This window comes from Achroia grisella, unplaced genomic scaffold (assembly GCF_030625045.1).
Source record: "Achroia grisella isolate CSIRO2021 unplaced genomic scaffold, CSIRO_AGI_Agris_v1 utg558, whole genome shotgun sequence".
Lineage (NCBI taxonomy): Eukaryota > Metazoa > Arthropoda > Insecta > Lepidoptera > Pyralidae > Achroia > Achroia grisella.
The window spans coordinates 1,443,391-1,456,792 of record NW_026712938.1 but is presented as its reverse complement, the minus strand read 5'-3'; the positions used below and the strand labels follow the sequence as shown (position 1 = coordinate 1,456,792).

At 30.9% G+C, this 13,402-nt stretch overlaps 1 protein-coding gene across 1 annotated transcript; it reads right to left on the bottom strand.

The window, feature by feature from the left end:
• Window positions 1-5,056: 5,056 nt before the first annotated feature.
• Window positions 5,057-13,402, bottom strand: LOC131848532 (sorting nexin-29-like). Its single transcript, XM_059198429.1, has 11 exons — window positions 13,397-13,402; window positions 12,744-12,910; window positions 12,342-12,469; window positions 11,628-11,769; window positions 8,832-8,938; window positions 7,941-8,673; window positions 7,501-7,624; window positions 6,955-7,128; window positions 6,394-6,534; window positions 5,867-5,994; window positions 5,057-5,515 (listed from the first exon to the last, which is right to left on the bottom strand). The coding sequence occupies exons 1-11, from the start codon at window positions 13,400-13,402 to the stop codon at window positions 5,431-5,433; spliced, it is 1,935 nt and encodes a 644-aa protein (XP_059054412.1). The 3' UTR covers window positions 5,057-5,430.

Below are 13,402 nucleotides of genomic sequence, written 5' to 3'. Positions count from 1 at the left end.
TATTTAAAAATTGGCATGAAATGTATATGTATGTGTATATATATATATATATGTACATACTGTTTGTAATATTGAAATAACCGTTTTTTTTTCTACATGCATATGAATATATTTACGGTACATACACCAAAATATATATTTTTACAATATTTGTCTGATGTAATAAGGAGTAACTTAGGTTACTTTTATTTTTGAAAAATAAAGTTAAATTCTATGCGGACGAAGTCGCGGGAACAGCTAGTATATATATATATATATAAATAACTCTGGTCTGGTCATGTCACAGCGCCCTCTAATCCCGAACTTATCATGTACTAGACAACTGACAGAAATGCTTAATTTCTTAAGACAGGTAAAGTATCCGTCTTATCTTAACCAGCATGCATGAATACAAATAATTATTTTGTTTGGATATTGAATCAACGACCATCGTTCACTCGACCAATTATTCGTAATAACATCCAATAAGCCTGTCAGTTGTTACAGTAATTTCGAATTTGCATTTATATCTTGTATAATAAAATTATAATATTATGACATATATCATTTTACTGCATTGAAGTAAAGACAGCACTGTCCAGGCACACTCGACTTCCTACAGCAGCTTAATGCTTGGGGATATTGTATTTTAAATTTTATTGCCTTATAAATATTGGTAATTAAAAAATACGGAATAGTCTAGACACAAATTATGACCTGATCTTTATCAGTTAAAGTCAAAGAAGTCCATTCTGCCCAGAGAATGTTAATTGTCCAGAAAATATTGATATTCTGTTCTTAATATAAGGCCATCCTGATATGAGAGTAAATTCAAACGTGTTGTACATATATACCTTTATCACTTAATTTGCATAAAACCAATTATTTTCTATAGGGCACAAAATCAATCGGGAAAATTTAATACAAATGTTTCATGTACTTTTTAAACTACATTAGCCGAAGGATGATTGAAAGCTTTTGTACATTTTGACTAAATTTAATTATTTGTTTATTTACTTGATTTAAATTAAAATAGACAGCTATTTCATTGATATTTAATGTATGATGAGAGTGAATCATAGGTCCAACAGATTTCATACACCCACGACATGCTTGTCTCCTCTATTGTTTTAATTGATCACAATATTTTACTTTTATTGACCTATTCCTTATTGTTGAAATGCGGCTGTTTACGTTACAAATACAAATATATTCAATTAAAACTCATATCACAGTTTATGTGAGGCATTAAAATAAACAAAACTAAAGCAGATTCATATGCATAATAATATCTACTTACTGCCTAAATAACAAAATTACAAATACTACTTTTACACAGAGATGTCGTTGTTTATATATTGTACAGATATACGCTTACTCTTAGAAAAACTTACAATAATAATAATATTTATAGTCCACACATATAAATTATGTACTTAAAGATTACATTTAACAATCCATCAAAATATATAATTTATTTTAATTTGATTACAGTAACTATACAAATACTTTATATATTTATAAGATATAACTATGATGTTTCTACATAATTTTTGTTTCAATATTATTGCAATAATTTTGCGGACGTTAATAAAACTAGGCATCACAGTGTATGTTATGACGTTTGTGAGCAGTGCGTATGTACATATACACACACAGCATCACTGCATCGTTTAGTTATTAATTCTAGTTGTATAAAAAGTTATGTACACATCGGAAAAGATAATCATAAAACAAATTCTATTCTACTTCTATTAACAATGTATGTTTGACAAATTGGGACAGATTCAAAGAACGTAAACTACATATGACTACGTAGGTATAACCAGTGGCACTCAATGAGGAAATAGCCATTATTATTGCTAAAAGTTGCATATAGATGGCGTGATTGGTATCGATGGAATTCTTCATAGTTTTGCAAACGTTTTAAAAAACAAAACTGTGTTTTCAAAATAGTTTAATCCATTTTTAAAAAAATATATATACATGTTAAAATGAAATAATGCGTTTAGAAAAGTAATTTTCATATATTTACTCATTTTGTTATTTTCCAGTACTTAATTACACTTTAATCAGTGCTAATACGGGGCTCAATGTTTTCAAAATGCTTTCATAGATGGCATTGTTGTCATTTGTATCGGCCTAATTAAATGTCTTTTTTATATTTTCCAATAATAAGCACTTAATACATTATTATTGTAAATTAAACATATAAAAAAAGTTTATAAATTAAAAATAGCCGAACAAGCAAATAATACTATTTCCAATAATACTTATGTATGAAGTGTTGTCATATTAAAAATAAATACATGTATTATCGATTTTTTTTAATAATCGATAACAGGATTTTATTACAGCGCATTATTCGATGATGCTTTTAATGAGTCGTTGTGAACAGTAAATTTTCATTATTTTGTATTAAGTATAGCAGTATTCCGTTTCAAAGAACGGAATATAGTAGTACATTATTAGTGTCGTTGGTTATTTACATTTGTACTGAAAAATCGATTACATAATAATTTAAAATATCGAGTACGAATCGTAGCTGTCTTCGAATACTGGCAACTGGTAAGATTAAAATAGTTTAAAAAAAAGAGAGAAATCGACCCTAACTCGAATACCATAAAGTTTATTTTCCTTTCTCATTAATATCATAGCAGTTTGTTTTTAACTTGCGTATGACTCTGTGGTATGATGTTTAACGTGTATTGTTATTGTACGGTGCATACATTTCAAAAATTATATTTTAATGTAGGTACAAACATTTCTTTCATACATTTCATACATGTCAAAAATTATCTTTTAATGTAGGTACATACATTTCTTTCATACATTTCATACATGTCAAAAATATCTTTTAATGTAGGTACATACATTTATTTCATACATTTCATACATTTCAAAAATGAACTTTTTATGTAGGTACATACATTGTTTTCATACATCTCATACATTTCAAAAATTATATTTTAATGTACATACATTTCTTTCATACATTTCATACATTTCAAAAATGAACTTTTTATGTAGGTACATACATTTCTTTCATACATTTCATACATTTCAAAAATGAACTTTTTATGTAGGTACATACATTGTTTTCATACATCTCATACATTTCAAAAATTATATTTTAATGTAGGTACATACATTTCTTTCATACATTTCATACATTTCAAAAATGAACTTTTTATGTAGGTACATACATTTCTTTCATACATTTCATACATGTCAAAAATTATCTTTTAATGTAGGTCCTTACATTTCATACATTTCAAAAATTTCATACAATACATTTCTTTCATACATTTCAAAAATTATCTTTTAATGTAGGTGCATACATTTCACACATTTCAAAAATTTCATACAATACGTTTCTTTCATACATTTCAAAAAGTATTTTTTAATGTAGGTACATAACACCCCATGTCAGACCCCTTATATTTGGAAGAAACTTAAAAATAATGCCAAAAATATTAGATGAATATATTTTTAATACGAATATTGTTTTATTTTTGTTCATCAACTTTATCCCTCACTAACCAGACTAGTAGTAGTAGTACATAACCTGGTTTATACCGCTAAAGATATTGAAAGATATACGAGTAATTCAGAATGTTATCAAGTTCAAAATAAGCACACATTACTTGCTTAGATAACAGAGTAATATTACTAGTAATAAAAACATTTGTAATACCCATATGTATACTACGTATGTATAGTAAGTACTTACGCTGCGGCGCCGTGAGACTCGTCTAAGTACTTCATCTACTCATCTACGCGCGGTAACCGCGCCGACCGACCAATAGGATAGCGCCTCTCGTGTTTCCAGAAAGTTCGCTCCTAACGGACGATATAGTAGTAAGGCAATGAGTGTCCCAGTGATATCATTATAATATTTTCTCGTTAAATTTTATTGTAATATACACAATTTCGCACTAAATAACGTGTTACCCCGTTACACATTTCTAATAATGAAAAACCTAGACCGACCCTGTTCACTTAATCTTACAAGATCTGACTTTAAAAATTACGATATCCTCATATAGCCTTTCATTTCCCCTTTCAATACTTTTTCGCATTAAAAAGTAGCCTTTCTCAGGGTCTACATTATCTGTCTACCAAATTTCAATTAAATCAGTTCAGTAGTTTTGGCGTGAAAGCGAGACAAACAGACAGACTGAGTTACTTTAGCATTTATAATATTTGTAAGAATATCGCTATTAAAAATAGGGGTTGGTGAAAGACGGGTGAAAATTTAGGCGTGTATGTATTTTCAATGTAACATTATAAATAAATAAAAAATTGTCCATAATACAAAAAAATATTTATTCGGGGTAGGCCACCCCTATGACTTAGGGGTATAAAAAATAAATAACAACCCTACCTCAGACCTGGGAAGTATACATATCAAATTTCATCAAAATGTGGGAGAAATATGGCAACTAACACTGTGATACAAAATTTATATATAAGATATAGCGGAATTCTTATTAGGTAAAAGAGGGGTACATCGTAGAATACATGAGGTATATACCAGTAAATTAATTGTAGCTAAAATCAGTCTCATACATATAATGATTGAAATAAAAAATCGTATAGCCCGATTTTGATACGTACGAGTATAAATGTATCAAAATCAGGCTATACGTATAGCGCAGACGCGTTACAACATATCAAAAAAAATAGGCATGGAATGTAAAATAAACCATAACACAATAGGTATATACATTGGCACATAAGCCATATCTGCAGAGTGTCGGCTAACGATATTATACCTACACATTTACATTGAATCTTGAATCGTCCCTAATGAGGTACACGATACAGTTACCTACATATCTATTATATACATATCTTTGCAAAACAGATGTCATGTAGACTGAATTCACTGCCATCTATTTTCATGCTTTGTTACTAAGCACCCACTAGTAATCCGAACTGCTTCAGATCTAGCGACATCTAGCGGCTACGGTGGCGAAATAAAATAGCCCGAAGAATAGCCCGAGTTAGGAAGGAACCATTTTCTTGTATGGGATGGGGTATCTGTATGTAATATTATGTTATCTGTGGTATAACGTAAACTATTATATGAAATCGTACTCTACCGATTGATATAAAACTCTTAAGATAATTCTGGGAGCCATTATTTTGCGTTTGCATTGGTATTTTAGTGTAACTGGTCCTTATTTACTCATTTTATACACATTTACAGTACCTACATATTATATTTTTAATGTAACGTAAACAATTTATGTGTGGTGGGACGCCGATAAAGAATAAGTAAGTAGTTCTCCTATTCTTTTTTAGTCTGTAAGCATCCCAATCATGTGTTCTTGATTTATTTGCAAATATATTTGCTTTTACCAGTGAATTATCCCTTTCGCAGCAGGGATGATAGTCACTTATGTTAATTATGTAATAATAACAGAATAATTCTGACGCGGGTTATCATACTCCATCGTAAATGGAATCAATAGACTGCTGACGATTTAGCGTGTGATTGAGTCCATTCTCTCTCGCAGTAGAAGAAGTACTGGGAACATAATAATATGTTATAGTAGAAAATAATGCAACACTTTAATGGGAAAATTAAAAATAATAAAATATGTTTCGACATCCAATATCTAGGCTCAGTGCTAGCTTTAACTCTATTTTAATGATAATAATAATCGATCAGTCCAAAGAATTTTAATAATAAATTATTTGTATAATAACACCATGTTCAGAGCACGAAGAAAACCGATTTTAGTCATTATTAGGGGATATAGAACATCACTAAAGTAAAGTAACTGCCAACAAAAATTGAGATCACTTACGTCAATATTTGCGATGCGTCGTCCTAAACACAAAAACAAATATAGAGTATTGAGTTGAATAGACATACCCGAAAAAGGGCAGTAAAGTGATGAGATGAGCGCGTGTAGTGCAGTGCCGCAGCTCGGGCAACACCAGTACCACGTGCCGCAGATACGCCTGCAGTGACACTCGTCGCTGCTCCACTACCCGGGCATCCTATGCCATGAACAACATGTATGATATATATTATATATATTTCCCACTATAACATTACATAAAGTATTAACAAATTGTCAGCTTTTCCTACTATAGGGCGTAGTGTTAGTCACAATCAAAGCAAGTAAACTGAAATATTAGATCTTTAAAAATAAATATACATTGCATACTATAATTTATATGAATGCATAAATAGGTATTTCCATATTAAAGCAAATTAGTGATCCCTCTGACTGAAACGGCAACAGTTTTTTAAAAGGTTAATTTACAGAAACCGCGATATTTACATTATACATTTAATAATAATAATAATGCATTTGTCAAGGAGTACACACATCAAGCTGTACATTTCTCCTAAAATTAGTACATGTAATTATGTGACTTCCCAGGAAGACTTACTCGTTTTCGTAGAGTTTTCTTTGGCGGAAATTTATAGGTTGCAATATCAGGATGACATTTTTTCAATTGAGTGTGAAGCTCGTGAAATTTTGCGTATCTATGATACACATTCCACTCGTCTTGACCAATCTTTAGGAATATCTAAAATGATAATTTACTATTTATTATTATATACCTACATAATGGTATTATTGTATGAAAAAGAATAAACAACATTTATATAAAAAAATATTTGGTATGTATTGTCAATCTCTTCGTATAGAAAGCTAGCATATTATGCTATACTCTTTTTCAGATAAAATGATAATGGCGATCATAAAGCTATAACGATTTACATTAGGTAGGTACTTAGTTAATGTGACTCTATTATTTCTAGGAATAGAATAAAATTCAACCATGTAATATTAAATTACATTTTTTAAATATTGTAAGTATGTTAAGCATAAAACTAATATTATTACAAACATAATTTGTAGTGTCTTTTGTACTTTATTATATAATTTCGAGTTCTAAGTTCAATTAATTTGTCTATCGAATTAATCAATGACAATATTTATATACCTGATATACATGGTACGAATGGGTCTTTTTTCCAACAAGAAACGCACTGGGAATGTGCACCTTCACATTCGATTCCGGGTAATCTAAAATTTCACAGGACGTGCTCTCGAGTTCTTGTACTCTCCGTTGTAGATACTGATTAAATTCCATGAGTTCAGCGTGCATTTCCGCAACCTGCATAAAAATAAACGGCTGGTAAAAAGTTTTATACCATCTCATTGAACTTCTGGCAATCGATATTTATTATAACTACCGATGACCGTTATTGGTATCTGTTATTTAACTACATTATATCGTTTGTCAAACTGCAACACAGCTTATAGAAAAACTGCTAACCAGTATAAATAGATAAGATTAAGGTTCTTTGAGTAAAAACTATACTTCATTTATATTAACGATTACCAATATGGACTGTAACAATCTACTAGAAATGGATTAGGCTAAAAATGTTTTTAAATTTTTCTATAACGCTAGTAACTAATAATATTATTACTACCTTCTAATATTTTTTAAATATTTAAGTAAAATTTCTAAAAAAGGACATACTTGGACCAATTTTTTCTCATATTGAAAAACTTCTTCATTATCATTTTCACCTGTTTTTAAAGCTTTGCCAAGTTCTACAGCTGACATATAATGGCGCAGTTGATCTTTTAACCTGTCATTTTCTCTAAAAATAATTAAAACAATATTATTAGATATCTATATATATATAGATATATATATAGATTATACCCAATTCATATTTATTCATATGCCTTAGGTAGTTTACATACAATAGATAATGAATTCAAGTCTGCCCTTCACCAAAAAGTCTCTTTATACAATTAATATTTCTGTCTATCTAGACGGAGCAGAAAAAACATCGATATCAAAATAAAAAGTGAGAGAAAAGGCAAACATATTAAATTAAAACTGGTATCTTTTAAAAATAGTATCCATTGGTATAACGTCATGAATAAATGTAAACCTCACTTACTACTTACTTGCTCAAGTCCAAGACGACTTTCTCCAGTTTGTTAATCTTATCTTTACTAGATATTTCTATCTGGCTGCACCTTAATTGCATATTCAAATATTCCTTTTCCTTTCGTTCCAACATAGCATTCAATATTTTATCATCAGGTACACTTTCGTCCTCAGTGAAACAAAGCTCTAAACACGACGTGCTACCATTAATGCTACCTGCCACCTCTTCACTGTCACTTTCAGATATTTTCAAATTATTAATACTCAACTCTGACAGATCATCTTTAATTGCATTATTTGTATCAATACTGTTAGAAGATGTAAATATTTCTTTCGCACATTCTGACAACTTGGAAAGTATTTGTGATGGGCTATCTATACCTTTAACACTGTCTGGAAAAAAGTGTCTTATACTGCTTTTATATTCTGAACTGGTTGGTTCACTACTACATGCTATTTGTGGTATCATTTTGGGATCTGGTGAATTTAAACAAGTGGCTGGAGCACTACTCCAACTTGAATCAAACCCAGGCACTGTGGACTCTAGTGGTTCTTGGATTTCTTTTAAACTATTTTTCTGTTCATTTTTATCGAAAGATATGACTTGTCGTAATGGTTTCTTTTTTAAATTGCTAGATTTAACGGGAGTCGGCAATGGTATAACAAGTTCTGTTTTAATTTGATTGGCTTGCTGTGTGTCGTTTAATTCGGCTCTGTCTATAGATAATGCGAACAAAACTGTGGATAGACCTGTTAACAATAATATTTAATAAATTGGTATTTTTGCCAAAATATCAAAACCATCATATGCAAAGATCTGTTGAAAAACACCACACAATGAAATCTGTCTGGATATCAAATTAATATATTATTTTCACTCAAATAAATATTTAAAATAATAAAATTACCAGCTGCAATTTTAGGAAGTAGACTTGATGACTCCGGGTCTCTAACCAATGCTCCATCTTCGTAATATTCCATGACTAACCCATGAGATATCCAGCTTTGAAGATATCTGTTACCAGAAATGAAGTGTTATACGTATAATAAAATCGTAAACGAGGCCTTGTCTGTGGTCAGATATAAAATATTTTTTGCAAAAGAAGTCTGTATGTACATGTGTACATAAGTTAAGTCATTTAAATTTCAGCCGTTTTAACCCTTTTAATATAGTATTCACTCTATCTATTGCAGCTGTAGTCCCCGAGCCAGAGGCGTTTTTTGCCAATAATTTCCTCCCTGTCAAAGACTTTTAAAGCTTACGGTGTATAAAGTCTATTATTATTTCGATATTAATAGGCAAATTGTCTCTATTATACCTAATACCTTCACCTGACGGGTATCTTGTCGATAACCTCGGTGGGCTAGCGGTTTACCATTTGACTTCAGATGCTCATGGGTTCGATTTCTCACACGGTACAAAATTTGTATTCATGAGTTGTTTGTGCCGGTCTGGGTGTTTTCTATGTATATTATATATGTATTTATAAAAAAGATATCTAAGTAATTAAATCAGTTGTCTCGACGCTGTGTTAATTGTCCAGGCTTATTTAGTTATTTATTTATCTCACCACATTGCAGTCAGCCGACTATTTTTTATCTCCAATATATAAATTCAAATTCAAAGATGGTCACAGGTAAAGGTGACTAATTTATTTATGGCTTGTGGGCCAGAAATTTCTGTAATTTTTAGTATATACATTCCAATCTTAACACAAAATAATAAAATATAACCTATTATTATACCAATTATCACAAGTGCCTATCCACAGCAAGTCTTACACAAAGTAAAATTTTAATATAAAACATTCAATAGAAGCTAATTAAAAAATTTGATTCAGAATTCGATTGATGAAATGCATAATGCACCCGCAACACATAACAATAATTTAGAAATACTACTCACACAACAAGCTTAAATAGATAAACTATTAGAACAAATGTCAACAATGATGAATCTTCTCACAACAGTTATCAACAAACTTGTTAATTGAGATGGCTACTCTGAAATTAGTAACCTGGAACACAAACGGGCTGGTCACGCACAACTCTATTGGAATACGAGAATGTTGATATACTCCTTGTATCTGAAGCACACTTAATACCAAATCACAACCTAAGGTTAAAAAATTATAGCATATATTCGACATCCCACCCCGATGGAACAGCTCATGCGGGCACAGCCATAATTATTAAGAAGCACATCAAGCACGATATCCTTCAGGAGTATAAAACGGAACAAATACAAGCAACTACAATAATGCTACAGGATAAAAGAGGATCTATGGCTATATCAGCTGTATACTGTCCACCAAAACATAAATTAAAAGAAGAAGCATTCACTAACTACTTCAAAACACTTGGAGATAGGTTTTTATGTGGAGGCGAATGGAACGCCAAAGACGTTCACTGGGGATCACGACTGACCGGACCTAGGGGCTGGGAAATGAAAAAAAGTATAGATAAAAATAATCTACATGTACTAAGCACAGGTGAACCCACATACTGGCCAACAGACCCACAAAAAATACCCGATCTTCTGGACTTCTTTGTGTAAAAAGGATTATCAAGCAACTATTTAAAGGTGGAGAGTTGTCTTGACAGTAGCTCAGATCACACGCCTGTAATTGCCACAATAAGTACCACCATTATGAAAGACCAGTTAAGGAGCGCTAACTAACACTAAAAGAACTGATTGGAAGGCATTCAGAGGCTACCTAAACGAAAACCTCGACATGAAAGTACCACTTAAAACGGAAGATGACATAGAGGGTTACGCAATGACATTAACAAACCTAATACAAATAGCAGCATGGAAAAGCACACCAGCTACCACATTAGAACATGGTGGTAAGAATATAACCAGGAATATAAAACCCTGGAAAAAAGACGACTTAGAAGGGTGTGGCATTGTAGTCGACATAGCCAAGACAAAAGAGCGTTTAATAAAGCAGCTGCAGACCTAAAAAAATACCTTAAAAAGATTGAGAAAGAGACCCTACAGCATAAATTGGCTAACCTGAATCCCCAAGGTAAAAACGAATACTCACTCTGGAAAATGGTTAAAAGTAGCAAAATGGCTCCACAAGTTTCACAACACCTGTCTTTACTCCAAATGGCAGTGATTAAGAAGCCGAAAAAAAGATACTTGACTATCTTAAGGCTGACTCCCAATTATCTCTTCCAATTAAAAGCTGCTCCATGAGTCCATGGTTTTACAGAGTCACCTGAATAAGGTACATGAATGGATGGAAAAGTGGCGCATTAAAGTGAGCTCCAGCAAATCAGTACATGTCACCTTTACCCTGAGATGAGACAACTGCCCACCGATTAAACTTGGAGATGACATTTTACCCCATCAAGACTCGGCAATTTATTTGGGCATACATCTTGATAGGAAGCAAACGTGGAAAACACACATAAAAAAAAAACGCGATGAATTGAATGCACGGCTCACAAACCTGAAACCATGGAAAACAAGATACGCATTTATAAAACCATAATAAAGCCAATCTGGACATAAGGCATCATGGGGATCAGCAAAGAATTCCAACATAGAGATTTTGCAACGGTTTCAGAATACCATAACTGCAACCAATCTGTTAATGGCTTGGTAAGCCAATTGCAATAAAAAAAAAAAAAGAATTTGATTAAAACTCTGCAAGGTACAAGAATTTTATGAAAATATGTATATTATATGTTACCTGTTTAGTGATCTTTCATTTAAGGAAGCTCGAAGAAAGGCTCTAAAGTATCCAAGTGGGGTGTTAATGTTATTTAGAATTTTAAATCTTTCTTTTTCATGTTTTGTCAGATGCAGACAGGTGTAGCTCCATAACGAATTTCCTGAAAATGAAAGATACTCATTTTATTAAATTTTATTTTAATGTAGTTTTTGCATTATTTTTTACAGTTTAATAATGTTTTTATAATATATTGATTTCTTTTACATTAGCAGAAAATTAGGCTATAACATTAATCTCAAAGTATATGTAATTACCATTAATAACTAGTGATATTAATTTTCTCTAAAAATAAAAACATAACTCCATATGTCATGTTGTATACTTTAGTGCGGCGTAACTATCTGACTACATACAGTTGTACTCTTATTGCAAGTAGACTTAAAGACTTAGGAAATAGTTTTTTTAGTTAGTTATCCAAATACACATATAGAATATTTTTGTATGCTACTGAATATAAATAACAGTTCATCTAAACTAAAAAAATACAAAAAAAGCTTGTCTAGCAAGCATGCTATGCTTCTGAAAAAATTAAATAAGATGGCACCTCACTGGATATGCCTTATCTCCTACTGTCCATAACACCACAGAATCTGATTATAGCTGGAAGGGCTAATTAAGGCTAGAAAAGAAAAAAAATACTATACAAGGTATAAGTATCATATATTCACTTACCAATATTAACAATATTAAATGTGAAATTTAATCCGGCTGTGACTAAATTTTGAATGGCAGAGTTCGATAAATTAGTTCTTATTCCATGACTAAGCACTCTTTCCCACTTATCACACAGAAGTGATATTCTGTAAAAAGACAATATATTACACTTATTCTTAGTTAATGTCAATTAATTTTGATACAAATAAGATGAATTAATTCACATAATGCTATATGTGAATTAATTCATCTTATATGTATATTGTATTAAGAGGGACTAGCACAATGACAGAAAAAGTAACACTAAGGTTTTCACCTTTATGGATTGAAATATAACAATAATAGAAATTTTAATTTCTCTTTCTGAAATATCAATTATAGAATTAAAATATGTAGCAAATATTGAAAAATTAATTTTACCTTATATCATCTTCAGTAGCTAGTTCTGATTTTCCTCCAAAACGATTTTGTGAATTTTGCACAGAGTTTTGCAATTCTTGAAGATATTGTCTCCCATTTTCAATTCTTTTTTTAACGTCTTCTTTATTGTCAATAGCATTAACTATGGTATTCAAAATTTTACTATTCTAAAATGGATATAGAATGCATAAATAGAATACATGGAATTTAATATAATATTTCAAACACAAAATAAACAAATTCAATTTATACAAATATATATATAGTTATTAAAAACAATGAGTTTTCAGTTAATGTCATTTTAGACATGACACCCATAAACTGGATATATTTCATATAAAGCCTTGTTACCAGTCAACCAACATGGTGCTCATAAAAAAATTACATGTCACTTAGATTTAGAGTATCTATATTTTTTCTGTTTACAGACTTTGTGTTAATTTGATCAACATATTTCTACAATAGAATGTAGACGTGACATTCTGAATTCTTTTATGATTGTGATGATAAACTAGGTGATAGATCATCTGATTGATACTAACAACATTATATACATGAATCATGGTTACATTGTGTTGCTTGTGGTGAGGCTCACATATTACAGTTCATGAAGACTTCACAAGCCATTTAATTCATTCACTATACAGTCTTACAATCAT

Bases quoted from the DNA above. Each gene is read 5' to 3' on its own strand.
- LOC131848532 (XM_059198429.1), bottom strand. The intron at 6,535-6,954 runs GTATATAAATAT...TTATCATTTTAG, and splicing joins ATTCGTACCATGTATATCAG to ATATTCCTAAAGATTGGTCA. The intron at 5,516-5,866 runs GTATGTCTATTC...TTATGTTCCCAG, and splicing joins ACTTTACTGCCCTTTTTCGG to TACTTCTTCTACTGCGAGAG.